Source organism: Triticum aestivum, chromosome 6D (assembly GCF_018294505.1).
Source record: "Triticum aestivum cultivar Chinese Spring chromosome 6D, IWGSC CS RefSeq v2.1, whole genome shotgun sequence".
NCBI classification, from domain to species: Eukaryota; Viridiplantae; Streptophyta; class Magnoliopsida; order Poales; family Poaceae; genus Triticum; species Triticum aestivum.
Window position 1 is genome coordinate 65,887,556 of NC_057811.1, and position 19,919 is coordinate 65,907,474.

Genomic DNA, 19,919 nt, shown 5'->3' on the forward strand with positions numbered 1-19,919 from the left:
CCACTCCAATGCCCACCAAGTGCCAACTTGACATCGATCCCAATGGTAAAGCGGTGGATCAAAAGGTATATCGCTCCATGATTGGATCCTTGCTTTACCTTTGTGCATCTAGACCGGATATCATGTTGAGTGTGGGAATTTGTGCACGGTTTCAAGCCGCACCTAAGGAAAGCCACTTTGTGGCAGTCAAGTGAATCTTTCGATATTTGGCTCATACCCCAAACTTTGGCTTATGGTACCCAAGAGGAGCAAACTTCAAGCTTGTAGGGTATTCGGACTCCGATTGGGCGGGAGACAAAGTGGATAGGAAGTCCACTTCCGGAGGGTGCCAATTCCTTGGTTGCTCTTTGGTAAGTTGGTCTTCCAAAAAGCAAAGGTGTGTGTCTCTCTCGTCCACCGAAGCGGAGTATGTGGTGGCCGGTAGTTGTTGTGCACAACTCTTATGGATGAGGCAAACTTTAAAGGATTACGGTGTCATTTGTGACAAAGTGCCTCTTTCGTGTGACAATAAAAGTGCCATCAAGATTTCTCTCAACCCGGTGCAACACTTCAAGACGAAGCATATTGAGATTCGGTATTACTTCATTCGGGATCACATTAGGCGAGGGGAGATCGAGCTCAACTACGTCAAACTCATGATAACCTTGCAGATATTTTCACGAAGCCATTGGATGAAGCAAGATTTCGCGAGTTAAGGCATGAGCTAAATATCATTGATTCGAGCAGTGTTGCTTGAAACCTTGCACACCCCACCATACTCAACTTGTTGTATTGTTTAGATGTAGGCATGGACATAGGGGGAGTGTTGTTCTCTCAATGAACTCTCCCTCCCCCCCATTATGCATAAATTGATCAACTTTTTCACATTAGCCATTTTTTATGGTACTTGTGCTTCAAAGACGAGTTTTGGTCATGGGCCCAAGGATAATTCTTCGCGGTGCCATACCAAGTGACTCAAACATAGGTGGCTCCAGCCACCGCCCTCTCTTTGGAGAGGTGGTGTCTCTAGGTTGATTCTTGTTGTCTTCTGCCCCTCTTTCTTCGTGTTGAGCGTGTTCTTGTGGTGTCTCGTTTGTTTGAAGATTTCGTGCGAAGACCTCTCTTTCTTTGTGTTTGAAACATGCATTTTCTTGAGCTCACGGCACTACCGTGGCCTGCCACGGTACTACCGCGTGTGGAGAGCACGGTACTACCGCACCCAGCGCGGCAGTAATTTTTTATTGCCGCCTGGGAGAGCGGTACTACCGCTTTGGTGCGGTACTACCGCTTTGGTGCGGCACTTCCGCCCGAGCGGTAGTACCGCGATGAAGCGCGGTACTACCGCGCTGACGAGAGCGCGTGGGGGTTATGACTCGAGCAGGGGAGTTCCAACTCCCCATACCCATTCACTTGTCTCTTGCCCCCACTGCCTCTCTCTCTCTCGCTCAAGAACGGCGGCGGAGACCCTCGCCGGATCTCCGTCTCCGGCCACTCTCCTCGGATTCCGACCGGTGGGATCGTTCCCCACCACTTCCTCTTGCCATGGACCAAGGTTTCTCCCCAACCCCCTCTCTCTTTTGGTTGTTCTTTTGCCTCTAGGTTTTTGGGGAGATGCATGTGTTCTTGAGATTTTAGGCCAAATCTATGCAAGAGTAGGATGTAGGAGAGTAGTGTTGCGTAGAAATTATACTTGATATATTGTCCCGTGGTAGATTTGATCAACCGTAGTACCGCCGCGTTTTTGCGGTTTTTCTCAGATTCAAAATGGTTTGGATCTGCCGCCGTGCGGTACTACCGCATCTCCTGTGCGGTACTACCGCAGGTCCGGTACTACCGCCCATCAGGTGCGGTACTACCGCACGTGATGTGGTACTAAGATCCTACTACCGCTCCAAGCCCCGGTACTACCGTGTCTTCGCACGGTACTACCGCGACTAGGAGCGGTACTAAAATTTTAGTACCGCGCGACCTGGCAGTACTACCGTTGTTGTCCTATCTTCTTCTTGGCAATTACCACGTATGCTTTCTACTTGTTTCCCTTGTCTTGCTAAGGTCTTTGCATTGATTCTTCTCGCTCTTTGTGTGTGCTTTTGCTTTGTGTCTTAGGTGGTGGCTCTGGTGCCCCTGCTCGCCGTTCCAATCCCAGTCGTGACACTGGCTCCAAGCGACTACACAATCAAGATGAAGCACCAGAGGGCTCCAGTGCCCCCAAGCGCAATGTCAAGACCTCAACTAGCAAGTACAAGGAACCCGCTAAGGGCATGGACGAGATTCCACTTTCTGAGTTTATCCCTCGCAGGCAGATCAACCCATATGTGAATGCCGTGGTATCTTCAGAGGCAATGACTTGTTTTGGACCAAGCAGCAGACTCTCATTTATCTGGATGTGATCAAGGCCAAGCAAAACACCTACGTAGATGTCAAGTGGATTGACATGAATCACATGAGGAAGGACAAGTATCGTGAGTACTTTGGAGAGGCTCTGTATTTGGTGGAGCAGTTTGGTATTGAACATGTGATCTCCTTCCACCTGGACTATGACCCTGAGCTTATCTGTCAGTTCTTTGCCTCAGTTCACTTTCACCCTGGGGAGGAGCGGAGGATGACTTGGATGACCAATGGCCGTCAGTTGACTGCTACCTCTGGAAGGATTTCATGGATCTGCTACAGGTTCCGGATGATGGGCTCACCACTCCCGTAGGTGTTCGCCCTCATGCCAACCCTGAGTCCGCAAGCAAGAAAAGGCTCCAGCAGTACTATGTTGAGAAGGTGCTTCCCAGTGGCAAGTCGACGTGGGTGCTGAACCCATTTTTGGACATCATGTATCGCATCTTCCGCAACTCTCTGTTTCCTCGCATTGGCGACAAGGACAAGGTACATGCCTATCTGGTGGATATGATGCTCCTGTGCAAGGAGGCACGTGTGTCTCAGACTCAACCACTTGATGTCTCACACATCATGTGGTGTGAGCTTCGGTTCACGATGTTCAACCGCAAGGTACCTATCTATGGACCGTACATGTTTCTGTTGATCTCCAAGTCTTGGGAGAAGTTGATCCCTGGTGATGAGTTCCTTGCTCCAGACTGGATTCGGCATGAGTCCATCAGTCTCCGTGTCAAGCCCAAGTGGGCCAACACTACTACTCGTGCTGAGGCGTCTGCTGCTAGGAGGGCTGTTGATGAGGAGGAGGCTGAGGCAGAGGATGTTGCTGAGGACCGTGCTGTTGGGTATACCCATCGTTCCTCTGAGCCATCGTGGGCCAAGAAGCTAAACGACAAGATGAAGACTCGGTTCTGCATGCAGGCAAAGGGGCAGTACAGGACTCACGTTGCTTCCAAGGAGAGTCGCCGCCGTGACAAGAGGATCATGAAGATCTTTGGTGAGGCAGAATCCGACGGGTCAGAGAGGCACATCACCCCGGAGGCCAAATGGATGGCGAAGCAAGGATACAAGTGGACTGATTCTGAGGAGGACATCGAGGAGACCGTCCCTGCCGCCGAGTCTAACGGGGAGCGTTGGAGCGATTTCTCTGCCTGAGCCACCCCTTGTGTGTAGGTGTCCTCTCTGCCTTTTTGGCGTCTCGATGACAAAGGGGGAGAGAGTGTAGGGGTTTGCGTGTGCTTGCGAGTCGTGTGTCGTGTTTGGTGTGTTTGCTTTATCGTTTGAACCTCGTTTGCTTTGGTTTGGTTTGCGCCTTTGAGACCTATCCTTCATATGGTGTAAGACATATGCACTCTATCCTATCTTAGCGAGCTTATGATATATTGTGCTACTTTATGTTATGCTCCTGTTTGCTATCTTGTCTAGTGTTAGTCTTACTATTGCAAGTTATGCCTTGTCTCTAAAATATAGGAGGAGTGTTGATCCTAGTATATGTGTTGTGCAGTCCAAAGCACCCATCTAGATTGCACACATCTAGGGGGAGCCCGTCTATATCTTAGGGAGGATGGGTTTGCGTTTGCTCAATTTTATTTCCCTCTATGCAAATCCCGTATTGTCATCAATCCACCAAAAAGGGGGAGATTGTAAGGGCATATTTATCCCTAAGGTGTTTTGGTGATTAATGACAATGCTTTTGCGGACTAATCGTGTGCCTTGAGTTTCTCAGACGTTTCATCGCTAGGCACAAGACGGTTTGGTGCCCCTCGAAGACTATTGAAGACGGCGTTTTTCTACGTTTCTTTTTGGTGGATTTGAGTCGTAGGAAAGCCGTACTATTAAGAGGGGGTCCGCGTCGGAAAGGTTCGGGTGGAATCATCACGTACACATTTTCTTCCTTGTCTCCACCTTTCCCCTGCGCTTTGGAGCATCCTCCGTTTATCCTCTATGCATTATGTCTTGGTTGATGATATTGGGCTTGTGGTAGTACTGCTCCCTGGAGCGGTAGTACCGCAGGCACCTGCGGTAGTACCGTACCTCGGCGCGGTAGTACCGCAGGAGCCCACGGTAGTACCGCTCCTCTGGAGCCGTAGTACCGTGGCCCCCAGGCCAAGTGCCGCTGCATTGCAGTAGTAGGGGCGAATGTAATTTTTTTACATCCACGCCTTCGCGGTAGTACCGCACCTTGTGCGCGGTAGTACCGCGCGCGGCCTGGCTCAGCTGCCACGCGGTAGTACCACTCCTCCAGCTGTAGTACCGTGTCGGATTTTTGCATCGTCTAATTTTCAGCGGAAGTAGGCACGGATGTATTTTTATTCATCTGCGCCCTTCCCAGGCTAGGCCATTCCTGCCTTGCGGTAGTACCGCAAGGGGGAGCGGTAGTACCGCGCCTGCGGAAGTACCGTTCTCAGCCTCTGTGCTTCAGGCTTGTCCTAGTTCCTGCCGTTGCAGTGGTAGTACCGCGTTCTCTCGCGGTAGTACCGTATGGCCGTGCGGTAGTACCGCTTGTCAGGGGCGGTAGTACCGCAAGTCGCAGGCTGGTTAGGTGGATAACGGTTGGATTTTGTTCTCAACTATAAAAGGGGTGTCTTCTTCCTCTAGTTGACCACCTCTTCTAACCCTAAGCTCCATTGTTGCTCCAAGCTCCATTTTCGCCCGATCTCACTCCCTAGCCAATCAAACTTGTTGATTTGCTCGGGAGTGGTTGAGAAGGCCCCGATCTACACTTCCACCAAGAGAAATTTGATTCCCCCCACTAATCCCTTGCGGATCTTGTTACTCTTGGGTGTTTGAGCACCCTAGACGGTTGAGGTCACCGCGGAGCCATAGTCCATTGTGGTGAAGCTTCGTGGTGTCGTTGGGAGCCTCCAATTAAGTTGTGGAGATTGCCCCAACCTTGTTTGTAAAGGTTCGGTCGCCGCCTCCAAGGGCACTAACAGTGGAATCACGACATCTCGCATTGTGTGAGGGCGTGAGGAGAATACGGTGGCCCTAGTGGCTTCTTGGGGAGCATTGTGCCTCCACACCGCTCCAACGGATACGTACTTCCCTTCAAAGGGAAGGAACTTCGGTAACACATCCTCGTCTTCACCGGCTCCACTCTTGGTTATCTCGTGCCTTTACTTGTGCAAGCTTATTTGTGCTATATCTCTTGCTTGCTTGTGTGCTCATTGTTGTTGCATCATATTGGTTGCTCACCTAGTTGCATAGCTAGACAACCTACTTTGATGCAAAGTTTAAATTGGTAAAGAAAAGCTAAAAAAATTGTCAGTTGCCTATTCACCCCCCCCCCCCTCTAGTCAAATATATCGATCCTTTCAGTGCTGGCAAAGGTTTTTCACGTTCCTCCAAGGCCTGATCTGACGTTGGGACCAAGGAAATGGCTCCAATATCCTATCCGACATCGACCCCGCAAAGAAGTCTCACGCTCCACCATGGTCTGATCTAACATAGAGGACCAGGGGAAGCGGCGTATGCCGCTCCCGGGCTTGGTCCGACACTAATCTCTTGAAGATCAGCTCTCTGTTGAGATCCGCAGTGTACTACATGTTGCCGAATCTTATGATCTAGCCCAGAGCAAAGGACTCGACCTGACCGAGGTGGCGACAAGGGTGACACCGCCAAATACAAACATCTGCCTTGGTGGAAAGATTGCGCTAGAGCCGATCCTGTGCATCGATCTTTCTCCAATTGAACCACGTCGATCACCTAGCAGGACAGGGGCTACCACCATCGCAGCTAAATCCGCCAGTTCGGTTGGTTTGGTATCCTAAGATAGGTGTCTTCGGATGATGGTAATAAGAACACCAGAGTTCACCATGGTTTAGGCTCTCCAATAAGAGAAAACAATACGTCCCGCTTGTGTTTTATTGCGTTGGAGTGTATACAAAGTACAAAGTACCGAGAGATTTGAATGTGTCTACTACGAGCCTGGCCGCTCGGTTTATATAGCATACCGGGGCGGGCGGGTGGTCCAATGTTACATGGATCATAGTTGGCTACGTACGAGGAGATAGATCCCTCAACGGATCTAGCTTGATATCTTGTACGTCTAAGAGCATCTGCAGTCGGACTTTGCAAATCCGCCCCCTGAAATGCCCGCGGACGCAACCGGGCGCATCCGCGGACAGTGACCGATCACACCTCAAATTAGCCACTCTACTCCTCCTCTCTCATATTTCATCCCCTACATCATACAAAGCATGCAAAGAAATCCTACGTACTAACCTAATTAGTCTTCACCATCAGAGATGCCCACGACGACGGCCCCGGGCGCCGGCTGGATGAGCGGGTAGGAGGCCTCTGGATCATCCTCCTCCTGCTCGACCTCATCCATGTACGTGAGCATCTCCGCCTTCTCCGCGGCCTCCCGCGCCTCCATCTCCTGCCGGCAAGGCGTCTGGCCTCCGTAGTCGACTCCGATTGGAGGGAATCGAGGATGGCCTACTGCTCCGCCTGCAGATCCGTGTCACCAGCGTCCCCCACATCATCCTCCTCCTCCTCCTCCGGATCCACTACATCCGGAGGTAGCCCTGCGGCGATCAGGCTTTGCGCCTAGCTCGGATCTGCTCAAGGAGCTCGAGCCGGCGCTCTGGCATCAGAAAAGGCTCGCTCCTCACCTGGCGGCGTGGGGGCATGACTACTAGGCGGACGGGTGGAGTGGAAAGTGGCGATAGCGGTGGACAGGAGGAGGAGGAAAATGTGGATAGATGGTAGGGCTTCGGTGCCGCCGGTCAGCTTAAATAGCCGGGCTAGGCACGACGCGGCCCGCTGGAGCTGCATCGGGCGGCACCACCGGTCCGGCGAAGGAGACGAGCTTCGGTCCGCGAGGTTTCAGGGCATTTCCTGCTAGGAACCCTTCGTCAATCCGACGTGGCGGGCGTGCCCGGGCGTCCCCTTACCCGCCTCATATTTGGGCTGGATATGAGGGGTGCCGGTCAGCCCGTGCATTTGAGGGGGGCGTCTGGGTCAAAAAATCGTGACCGGGCGGCCCGCCTGGGCGTATGAGGCGGGTTTGAGGCGACCGGCTGTAGATGCTCTAAGTCTTCTCAAATCTTCGGATTATAGGCCATGGGCCACCTGATGTGGCCCGGGACAGAACTCACAAGGGGTCCTTAGCCCGGGCCACCAGGCCGGGAGTCGACGTGGTGAGAGGCCCCTTATCTGGGACATTGTCACTTGCTCCATGGATGCCTCCGACACCTAGGCATCTTAAATTGAATATTGATGGTTCTTTCTTTTATGGTGTAGGAAGAACTAGTATGATTCTCTGGGATCATGAGAGTGCCATTATTTCCAGTTTTTGTAGGCATCTTTACACTTGCACGGTTGAGATTAGGAAGAACTGGTATGATTCTCTGGGATCATGAGGGTGCTATATTTCCAGTTCTTGTAGGCATCTTTACACTTGCACGGTTGAGATTCTAGCAGTCAAGGAAGGGTTGTCTTTAGCATTGCAGTGGAAAAATTTGCCAATTGATAGAGTTGATGGTATGGAAATTATCTCCATGGTGAAGAGCAGAAAAAAAACAGGTCCAAGTATGCATTTTTATCAGTGAGATCAAAACTAGCATGTGGGAATCCGATTTTTGTATTACTCGTATTCGTCGAGCTGTAATAATGTCAGTGATTTTATGGCTAACTTTGGTAAGTTGAATAACCAAACTGTGGTTCTGTTAGGCTCTGGCCCAGGGAAAGTCTTGAACAGTGTTGGACAAGATTGTATGCCTTAATCTTTGAGTAATACAAGAATTATTTTCTGAAAAAAAAAGAAACATGTGGCCTGTCTAGTCAACGAGTAGCTCCAAGGCTGCACTAATCAGGCGGAAGGATATTCTATTTCACAAACTAGAGCAGACTATATTTTTTTTCTTTTGGACAATCAAGCAGACTGTAGAAGGGGATGTGTACGTTCCGACTGTGATTTTCGTCTAATGATTTAATTGGCCAACCCATACTCAACTAGTGACAGTTAGCACATTGGACAGATCTACATTTTATGAAAATGTTAACGGTGGTTTCCCTAAAACACCCGATGCAAATTGACATAGGGACGTAGGGTGATCCAGAGATGATTAGACAAGTCATGTACGTAGTGGGGCGATGTTATAGCTAAATATTCCTGCAGTCCAAGCGAGATGATCATAACATGCAATCCCTCAATTCTTGATGCCTTCCAAGCCTATAGGTCCACCGTGACGATCCTTGCAAATGAGCACTCTTCCCAAGCGACAAGCGTGGATGCATGCAGTAGAGCATCATACAATCTACCTAGTCTAGTGGATGGTGGGCCGTTGCGTCACGGCATGTAATCACCTGTAAGACATTGGTGGTAGGGGCTTTTTACCCCCTCTCCTTCTCTAATATATGATACGCACGCTCGTGCGTATCCTAAAAAAAAATCTACCTAGTCTATCTGATTTATTTATTCTGATCACAAGAGCTCTCTTCTACTCTCCGGTGCATATATAGGCGTCAAGCAACAAGTAATGACTAGTCATGTGTGTATTGCCTTGTCGCTATTTCTCTCTACCTTTGTTTGTGAGGGAAAGAGATATTTATTACACTGGTACAATGCGAGGTTACAGTCAGCTAACAAATACTCTTAGTTGGGATACACTCCGGCAACAGAACCAAACATTATTGCCACCCACGGTTCTAGTGAAGTTAGCCAAGACATAAGCACATACCTTATTTATTTTTAGTACAAAGACCCGATTTAGCGAGTAGAATGTTGGATATATTAATACTTTTTGATTATCAATCCACGAGCAAACGGTAAACATGTCATTCATAGTATGCAACTTATACCGAAACCTAAACATGTGAGCACGCCTATAGCATAGAACCAAAACATCTATGACATATCATATACAACTAGCACATGAACGAGCAGGTACGGGATGAACGAATCATACCGTCCGGTAGGCCAGGCAAGGGCCCCGGCGGCAACAGGAACCTCGGCTTCATCCGTGGCCTTCTTCTTGGCAGGGGCGGCCATGGTGTCCGTGCAGGAGTAATCAAAGCAGCGGACAAAGACGGGGACGAATCGGGAGCAGTCGGGCCATGGTTTCTTTTGTTTCTTTCTTCCGTTTCTTTGGTTTTCACCGCCTTTTCTTTGATTTTGCTTCTTTATTTTTCGTTTTTCATCGTGTTTGTCTTTTTATCTCGGTTTTCTTTTTATACACATTTTTGGTATATAACTAATACATTTTTGAATAAATGTTTAACATTTTAAAATATGAGATTTGTTTTAATACATGGTCAATTGTTTTCTATATACATTTAACATTTTTAAAATCTTCATTAAAAAATTTAAATACAAAATTATGATTTTTCAGACAAATGGTCAACATTTTCTCTATACAAATTTAACATTTTTCAAATGCCTGGTTAACATTTTTTCAATAAAAACTTAATATTTTTTAATATATATTTAACAAATTTTATACACATTTGACATTTTCCAAATACTTGATTAAAATTTTGTAAATACAAGTTTAATATTTTTTAATAGATGGTCAACCTTTTTTATACACATTTAACATTTTTAAAATGCTTGATTAATAATTTTCACATACTTTCTTAACATTTTGTTCAAGTTCTTGCTTAACTTTTTTAAATAAATGAGGAAATTTTTCTACACACTATATATTTTTTGTGTACATTTACATGAGAAATATTCTTTCCTACACACATTTAACATATTTTAAATGTTTGATTACATTTTTTAATACATGATCAATATTTTTCTATACACATTTAAAAATAATTAAATGATAGATTAACATTTTTTAAACACAAGATATGTTTTTGAATACATGATCAACATTATATTCTATACACATTTTAACATTTTCAAATGCTTGTTTAGTATTTTTCAAATACAAGTTTGATATTTTTTAATACATAGTCAATATTGCTTCTATACACATTAAATATCTTTCAAATGCATGATTAACATTTTTAAAGCGAGACCAAATAAAAACATGTCATTCCGAGGAAGGCCCCCGGCGCGTCCGTGGCGTCGGCAAACCCAACTACCACTACATGCTGGCCGGCCCATTTATCATTTCGTTTTTCTGTTTTAGAAAAAGACCACACTCTTGTCACTCGAACATACGACCTACACATTTACAGTTGGCTACGGTAGCCACCTAGACATCTGAACCTGATGTGATTTGTTACATTCTCTATCCATTTTTCTTCCTTCTTCTATTTTTTTTTGTGTGTGCTTTATTTTTTCAAAATGTGTGAAGTTTTTAATAAAATTTATGAACTTTTTTAAAAGCCAGCGATTTTTTTTTCAAAATCCAGTGAACGTTTTTAAATTTTTGTGAGCGAATTTGTGTAATTTTTTTATCAAATCAATTAACTTTTTTCTAATGCGTGAACTTCTTTTTAAAATCCGGTAACTTTTTTTTAAAATGGGCGAACTTTTTTATCAAAATCGATGAACTTTTTTTCAAATTCAGTGAATGTTTTTCAAATTTGTGAAAAAAGTAATTTTGATGAACTTTTTTTGAATTCACAACTTTTTTGACGAAAATGAAAGAACTTTTCCAAATCCGTGAATGTTTTCCCCAAAATCCAGGGAACATTTCTCAAAATCCGGTGAACTTTTTTCAAATTTGAGAACGTCTTTCAAAATTGATATTTTTTTTAATTTGTGAACTTTTTTATTAGATCCATGATTTTATTTTTAAAAGTCGATGAACCTTTTCTAAAATTTGTGAATTATTTTTAAAAAAATACGTTTTATATTTTCAAATAAATTATAATTGGACTGACAACAAGGGACAATAGTGCTATTTTTGGATATAAAACATAAAAGTCATCGCATTGCAGTGGTTATTGCGCTAGTGATGCTGGGCTTACCTAGTAGCCATGGCCTTCGAGCGCCAACTTGTGTAAGCGGTGCTGAGGGCACCAAACACGAGCTCCTTGTGGCGTCTGCCCAATTATTTTATGGAATCAATAACTCCCGAACGTGCTGTTTTTGCATCTCTCCCCGAATGGGTTTGTTGACGTTGGATCGCGCACACGCATATTGGCGCACGTGAAGTCGCCATGTCATCCCAGCTCCCTCGTTCGTGCCAAAGGCAAACTCACCCGAACGATTTCCTCGTTCACACCGGGTTCACTCACACATACCTTATCCCTTCCCATGATTCTCAGCCACTCCCCTCAGCTGGCCTCGCCCACTTCCCCCAATTCTTGCCCCACCCCATCCTTCCCCAGCGGCGTTGGTCACGCAGGGTGCAGTGGCGAAGGCCTTCCAGCGATTGGAGCGGCGGCATGCAGCATGCGAGTGCGGCAGGATGCAGGAGGGTCGCAGCCGTGCGAGGGGTTGCAGCGGCGAAGGCCTTCCGGCGATTGGAGCGGCAGCGGGCAACTTGCGAGTGCGGCGGCGAGGATGCGGGAGGGTTGCGATCGTGAGAGGGGCGATGTTCGGCGCGCACCATTGCGGCCTTGTGGGATGACGACAAACGATAGAGGTTGTTCCGGTGACTGCAGCAGCGACGGGTGGCACGGGAGTGCGGCGGCGAGGATGCAGAAGGGTTGCGGCGGGCATCTACATAGCCGACGTCATGCGCAGTCACTGAGGGGGAGCCCGCGGCTATGGAGGACGTCGAGCGGCGGTGGTAGCTGCTCCCGCTTTTGCACTTGTCACCACCACACTATGCCGAGTAGGTGGCGTCGTTGAGTTCCAGCAGTCGTCGTGGGTGGGGGGGGGGGTGAAACAAGGGGACCGTCAAACTGGATGTCGTTTAGACGCTGGTGAGATTTTTCTTCTCGATTCCTCTCCCATGATGGTCTTCCTTTCGGCAGGAAATGAAGTGTACAGTGTATTTTTTGCAGCAATGGAAATATATGTAGTGTTTTTGCCATGAAATTGCAGTCGACGGTGTGTACAATCTTTTGCAGCCATGGCAATTTTTATAGTGAAATTTGCCATGAACTTTTTAGTGGCTAGTACATGTGGGCTGTTTACATCACATGAAATCTATTAAAATGTTCTGTATATTTTAGGTCCATGGCAATTTCAAGGGGGAAACGGATCTATATCATGGCCATTTTGCCATGTAGCATGGTTGCGTCATTTTTTTTGCACCCATGGTCATTTTTTGTAGTGGAATTAGCATGAACATTCAGTGTCTAGTGCATGTAGGCTCTCACAGCACATGAAAATTGTTGAAATGTTTTGTATTTTTAGGTACATGGCAATTTTTAAGGCGAAAACATATCTATATCATGGCCATTTTGCCATGTAGCCTGGCAACATCATTTTTATATTTGGGGGGGGGGGGGGGGGCAATTTCTGGAACATGGTCTCAAGATCATGACATATTTGTCTCCAATATGGCATTTGTTAGAGTACAGTCATGCCAATTTTTATTACAAACAAGAACCCTTTTTCTTATCCAACTTTGATGGCAAATCTAATCAAACTAGTGTGTCACCACAATGTGTTTTTCAACATAATGGCAAGTAGTATCTTTGCATCATTACATTTTTTAACGTACACATTTTGTCATGATATGTTTTGGCATAGATGTGGATGTGTGTGCGTGTGCGTGTGCGTGTGCGCGTGTTGCCTTGACTATTTTTCAGGTGTTGTTCTCTTGTTTGTACCTACATATTTATCACATGTCAATTTCAAGTTTGCTTTTTTCGTTAGTTACAAACTATCCACATGGCAATTTTTGTTTCCTATACAAAAATTTCATGGCAATATATAAGTTTGAAGGCAATTTTAGGAAAGAAAGTTCAATACACATGGCAATTTCTTAATTTTTAGTAGTGACCATGACAAATTTCAGTACATGACCATGGCAAAAATATGGATCATGGCAAATTTAGTAATTGACCATGGGAATGTTAGTATAACAGATCATGGCAAATTTAGTAATTGGCCATGGCAACTATTTATTCTCTTCAACACGGCACAATTATCTATTTTCTATGGGACAATGGCAAATTTAGTTCACAGTCATGGCAAATTTATCTTATGCATAATTTTTTTTAGTGCATGGACCATGTCAATTTTTTATGGTGTTGTTTCCATGAAAACCTAACAAAAATTCTGAAAGTTTATAAAACATGGCAATATTGCTATCCTTCGGATAGTTTGTCACCATTTTTTCTTTAAATGTATATAATTTGTCATTCCTCTAACATGGCAAAGTTACTATATGGACCATGGCAAAATTAATTTATGGATCATGGCAAGTTTAATTCAAGTACCATTGCAAAATTCTTATTTGTGTTATCATTGAAAAATTATTGTTTTTACATAAATGATCATTTTTTTATTAAAATATTTGACATGGCAAGTTTTACTCAAGTCCCATGTCTAAGTTTGCCATATTTTTAGACATCTTTAAAATTTCCATGCCAAACAATCACTACAACATAGCAAACTTGCCATCCTTCAAATAGTTTGCCACCATTTTCTTCAAATGTATATTTTCTTAATTTCTCTAACTTGGAAAAATCAGTTTATGGATCATGGCAAGTTTATTTCAAGTACCATGGCAAATTTAAATCAAATACCATGGAAAATTTGTTTTCTATTGATTTGACAGTCGATCTTAAATTTATTGCCGAGCTCTGTTTGTGATAGCCTGGTATAGTAAATAAACGATTATTTAGCAAGAATATGCGAAATTGTGTTGTTTTTCGTCTGCCGCTCTAAAGTCCATGAGTATCCACGCATCTCCTGCCTTTGCTTTGCTCTGCCGTGAGCCAAAATTTGATGTACTTTAGTCTTGCCTTACATTCATTTCTGATTTTTCTGATATAAATCGAGCAGGTTCATGAAGATCTTCCTGTTTGAAACTGGCAAGAGAAGAACCGATTATGCATGTCTTAACAAAAAAAAGTGGAAGTAGACATTCGAACAAACCATGCATCGAGTGAAAAGGAGAAAATAATGACAAAAAAAAAGAGGCTACAATTAACCCAAAATGAGAAAAAACTACCAAAGAAAACAATGGGATTAATGAGCATGCCCTCCCCCCTACTGCTGCCGTAGGTGGTCGAACGCTTGCACCAGCGTTGGTGCGAAGCGGGTTGTGTTGATGCGAGCGTTCTGCTTAAGGTAGAGCTCAAACATATTCTCCCAGCCGCTGCGGTGGATGGACTCGGGGTCCTTGATGGCCGGGTGCTCAGGCCCGAGCTTCTCCATCAGCGAGCTCTCCTCCGCGCTCATGCTGTAGTCAAGGTACTTGAGCCCCATGTCCGTCGCGCCCTCGCTGAACTCCGCCCTCGCGAGGTACTCCATCTTCCCGTACGGCACCACCTGGATCAGCACGCCGCCCGGCGGCAGGTGCACCGCGTTCGTCAGCCCCGCGCCGTGCATGCCCAGCACCACGTCGAACGAGTTCACCAGCCGCGCCTGCTCCACCTCGGATCCGTTGACCCGCGGCTCCGACAGCGCCGCCTCAAACCCCGCCTCCTCTGCCGCTTGCAGTATCTCCTGCTCGTTCAGGAACCGGCGGAAGTCCCCCCGGTGGATCAGCAGGAGCCGCGGCTTCTTGCCCGGCTCCCGGGTCGGTGCTCCGCGTGGGAGCGCGTAGGTCTCGCGCACGAACCGCGTGAAGTCGGCCATGGTGAGAGGGCCCCCCGGCACCTTCTCGGGGACGATGGTTAGCTCCTTGTCGAGGTGGAGCCCCACCGTGACGCGCGGGAAGCACCGCACATACGCGTCTCGGTCCATGTCCACGACCTCGTACTTGGACAGACCATGCAACAAGGCCTTGTACTTGACCAGCCACCGCGGGAGGTGCTGGATGTTGCTGACCAGGAACGTCACCTCCCCGTGGTACCGCCGCGACGCGACGAACAGCGGCACCAGCATGTCGGTGTAGTCATGCCAGTAGTTGCCGACGTAGCCCCCGATCCCGAACAGGACGGCAGGCATAGTGTGGGTCACCGTGCACGGCGGGGCGGCGGATCGGTCCTGCAGCTGCGTCACGGTGACCGACCTCAGGCTCTGGCCACCACGCGGGTACGGTGAGATCATCCACTCACGGCGCTCCGACGACCTGTTCGCTGGGACGAGGGTCACCGACAATGCTGTGCCGTTGGTGCGGACGTCGCCGTCGACTTCGCAGGTTTCCGACCAGTCACGCGAGCGGCCCTCCGTGTTACACACCACCTTGCCATTATCTGTCACGCGCCAGGAAAGGGGAAACAGTTACCATTGTTTTTCTTTTGAAGTTAACAATCAGTATATAGCATTGTTAAACGATGCAAATTGTATGATTTTTTTACTGTGAAGAAACAATGCAAAATCGATATGCATGCTTAATTGCTTATATAGCTCCGGGCATTTATAGGCTTATATGTTTTTTTACTTCTACTCCTACTTCTGTGGTGTGTGTGACAAACAAATTAATTCACTTGGTAGGCACCCCAGGCCTGCGTATTTGACTGGCCATAGTGGGAGTAACTTTAATAAAAACATCTGGTCAAACTTAGCAATTTTTTTATGTGACAATGAATTAATGAGGAAGGTAAATTGTGTAACTTAGCTAGTTACTCATTCTATAAGTAACAACACACATACCAAGACATTATGAGATATAACATAATAAATAAAATTTTGCATGACACTACATATATGTTACTACCCACCATGGAGGTAGTAGTAATATAGTCTAAGAAAGCATGTATGTTACTGGTGTATGTTACTCCTCACTGTGACTAGTTTATAGTGATGATTAGGATCACAGGATGTTAAATTTAGTATTCACTGTCTCCCATGCATTGCCCTGGGTAGGCAACCGTCCATTGGTTTAATCAAAATATTCGTTAGCTAGATCTGAGTTCTTCGAATTGACAAATTTATCAATTGTTAGTAAGATCTCTCAGAGTTTTACGCCTATGTGAACTCCCGTATTTACTGTCAGATCTGGTTTTAAAAAAAAAAGACAATAGACGCAGACATCTGTAGGCTAAATACACATGAGTCGAAACAGACCGTTTCCCATTTTGCGATTTCTTAGGATACCCAAACGATCTGAGCATGCAAACTTGATCAAAGCAAAGGACGGGAGTGCTCTGCTCACCTGAACCTTGGATCGGCTCTATGTCCGGGGTCCGCTGCACGTCAGAAGCGACGACTGTAGATTAAGCAACAGGCAAGAGTTTGAGCTTCATCTTACAGAGATTGGGGACTGGAAATGAGCATAGTAGTTGGCACAAAGTAAGACAGATAACATTCTCACGTGTTTCACTTTCACCGGGAGCTTTAATCAGCTGCATTGCAGCAGGATCTCTACTCAGCTGTTTAAGCGTGATCCATTGCGCTACTGCTGCCGTGGTGGCGACTGCATATGAAGCAACAGGAGATAAGTGTTGCCGTCACTCACATCGATCATGTGTGTGCTCAAGGTAGAAAAACAAACATAATATTCGGTAGACAGTTAGCCTCGCTGGTCCTTGAAGAACAAGGCTAGGATCTACTCCCTCCGTTCTAGTGTCAAAAACGAGAGAGTAACTATGAGAGAAGCTGCTATAAAGCATTATGTATGCCTGTATGCCTCTTGGTAAGCAGAAGATTCATGAAACGGTGGTGAGGTGAGGCGAAATGAAAACGGATAAATGGTTACCGCTGAGGCCGCTGATGGCAACCTCCTGCTGGAGGATGAAACAGACGAGGAGCGCGAAGAGGACGCCGGCGGCGAAGCCGGCGTTGACACGGACCGGCGCACAGCTCATCGCCTCTTGCTGCTTTCTCCTACTGTGTTGAGTGACTGAGGACGTCTGTAGTTGAGCCTGGTTAGCATTAGTACTGTTGTGAACAGGTTGAATTGCTGGTGATTAGTTTTTGGGAAGATTCCATACCTGGCGGTGTACGTGGTATGGTGGCGGTGTGTGCACGTCGCAATATGAGTCAGTTTCGCAGGTTACCGAGGGTCAAACTCGTGAAACGTACGGAGTAGACATTGTTTATCCCAGTGGGATCAGTTTGAATTTGCCCAAATGCACCTGGCGCAAACATTAATTACGTCGTGGGTTGGTCCTTCCTGTGTCTGTATTTAATCGGGCAGGGTGCATGCAGCATCATATCGCAACTGATTAAACTACTTTTAAGTACAAGTCCATGTCAACGTGAAGATAGTAATGGCCACACGTGAAGTCGCAGTGCATGATTCGTGGTCTGACCGATCGCATAGCAGCCGGCCGTTTAGCGTGGACGCGGTTCATATCACTCACACCTATGGGAGTACGATGATGGGAAGGACATGGGAGATGAGATATTGCCTTGAAGGAAACGTGCGGCTCTGGAAAGTGTCCATGGCGGAGATGGTGGCGGCAAGCGGTGCACCTATAGGTAGGCAGTAGGTGTTGGCTGGAACGGATATGGATGACATACACATATGCTTCCGTATGAACAGGGGCGATCTTCGAGGGTAGATCTACCAATATCGAGGCGCATAGTCTCGCTAAGCACGCTTTCGGTCTCGATGTTGGACGATATCTGTGGCTTATAAACCCACCAGACATTCATTGTATCTCTATGAACTTCTTTGATTAATACTAGCACATATGCCCGTGCGTTGCAACAGGAGAGATTTTTTGCAAGAAGCATTGAGAGAGATAATTGATGTGTCCATCAAAACGGTCTCCACAATAGTAGGGCGACAGAGTGGAGAGCTGTAGTGTTCTCGCGGGTCGTGTTTGGCCCGCGAGATCTTTATAGTAGTGTGGTTGGTCGGAGTGGCGGTCACTACCCAACCCGTATCTTTTCTTTCCTTTAGGTCTCCCTCCGTGTCGAGGTTGTGGGACCTCCTGATTTTTTTATAAAAATGCGAGCATTTTTTGTGAAAAGATGTTTTTTCTGAAAAAAGGCAAACAAAACTTGAAATAGCAAGATTTTTTGAAATTCACAAGCATTTTATAAAAACAGGAACCATTTTAAGGCGGAGAGACAAACATTTTTTGAATTTGAGAACATTTTTTGAAAATGGAAACTTGTTTTGAAAGTTCAAAACCATTTAAAAAATGTGTTTTTAATCATGAACATTATTTTGAATTTGTGAAAATTCCAATAAAAAGGAATACTTTTCGAATTTCTATTATTTTTAAAAATTCAATTTATTTTAAATATCTCGAACAATTTTGGTAAACTTTTTGAAAAAATGCGAACATTTTTTGAATTTCAAACAAATTTGGAACGAGAGTAAAAATTAAAAGTTCCAAATATTTTTGAAAACGGGATTTTTTTGAAATTCTGAATATTTAATGAAAATTTGTAAAACAAAATTCTGAAAAACATAAAAAAATAAATTTAGGGGAAAAAGGAAAAAATACTTGGAAGAAAAAAAATAAAATAGAAAAATAACACAGAGAAACGAGAACGGGCCGGCCCAATAATGGGCCACCTATGCGAAGCTCCAACTATTTGCCGCTCTGTGCGACAAATAAGGTTTCCCTGTTGCGTGGACAGGACGTAAATGGGCCGGCTTCTCTAGGTCTTAGCGTGTGCAGCCCACGTGCGAAATTCTGCACAAAACTCTTTTTTTTTCTTTTCTAGCGGATGGAGCACAGAAATTTAGTACCACGTCGGATATAAAAAATATATTTTCAGTGGTGAACAGATGAAAAAATTGGAGAAACACACCTTGCTTTATTAATATGATGATGATGATTAGTAAAGTGTGTTTAGACTAAAAAAAGGAACTCCATGAAGCCTGTTGCGATCCTTTCCCCACTGCACCGATGCGATCGATCACGCCCCTGTCAATTAGAAAGAATCCCCGTAGACTTGTTTCCTGCGCCGCCGCCCCAGGCGTCCCCCATCGACAGACAAACGATCCAGACCTGCGCAGCTGCGCCTGATTCTCGTCGCCTCGTCGGAGCAAACCCCCTTCAGGCTTCAAGCCTCATGTTCGGCTCCATCTCCACAACCGTCTGGACAGGTAATCTCTGGTGTTCTTTCAGCTATTCTTTTTCTAGTTCCTTTGTATCAGCGGAAACCAATGATTCTCAAAAAAAGGAAGCTGAAACCAATGAATTGCTGATGTTAAGCTGATGTTAAATTGTACTATTACTACAGTCAATTTTGTTTTATTATTACTCGTTTGTAATAATGCACTTTGTTAAATTGATGACATGACTACCAAATTCGTTCATGTGGTAATAATGAATTCATATTTTATTTTGAAGGTGAATCTGTGCTATACTTCTAGGATGCATTAGTATGTGTGGTATTTGGCGTTATTTATAGCCGTTTAGTTTTAGCCCTAGACTTTGAGAAATCCTGGCTCCGCTCTGCGTATGAAGTAAGATGTGCTCTCCATAGGGCCTGACACATAGGGCTGGTCCTGAGATTTCGGGGCCCCGGGGCGAAACTAATACCTAGGGGCCGTCAACATAAACATCAGAATAACAGGCTATGGAGAAAGTATACAACAGTGCGTGATGCAAAGACATGTTTACTGTTACTGTCATGCTTGAACATCCGTAGGAGTATATTATTTTAGGTAACAAAAGGGACAGAAGACTTCAAGAATAGTCCTAAAACAATTTGCATCCTAAATGCATCGGTG

General features: G+C 45.6%; 1 protein-coding gene across 1 annotated transcript; it reads right to left on the reverse strand.

Moving 5' to 3' along the window:
• Positions 1–14,272: 14,272 nt before the first annotated feature.
• LOC123141086 (alpha-1,3-arabinosyltransferase XAT3-like) lies at positions 14,273–17,207 on the reverse strand. The gene is made up of 4 exons (XM_044560319.1): positions 16,977–17,207; positions 16,593–16,694; positions 16,434–16,487; positions 14,273–15,531 (listed from the first exon to the last, which is right to left on the reverse strand). The coding sequence occupies exons 1-4, from the start codon at positions 17,083–17,085 to the stop codon at positions 14,381–14,383; spliced, it is 1,416 nt and encodes a 471-aa protein (XP_044416254.1). The 5' UTR covers positions 17,086–17,207; the 3' UTR covers positions 14,273–14,380.
• Between the last annotated feature and the right edge of the window lie 2,712 nt (positions 17,208–19,919).

Coding starts and splice junctions, on each gene's coding strand:
- LOC123141086 (XM_044560319.1), bottom strand. CDS start 17,085: ATGAGCTGTGCGCCGGTCCGTGTCAACGCCGGCTTCGCCGCCGGCGTC. Junction 16,695..16,976: donor TGCCATCAGCGGCCTCAGCG/GTAACCATTTAT, acceptor CTTCATATGCAG/TCGCCACCACGGCAGCAGTA. Junction 15,532..16,433: donor AGAGCCGATCCAAGGTTCAG/GTGAGCAGAGCA, acceptor GGCGCGTGACAG/ATAATGGCAAGGTGGTGTGT.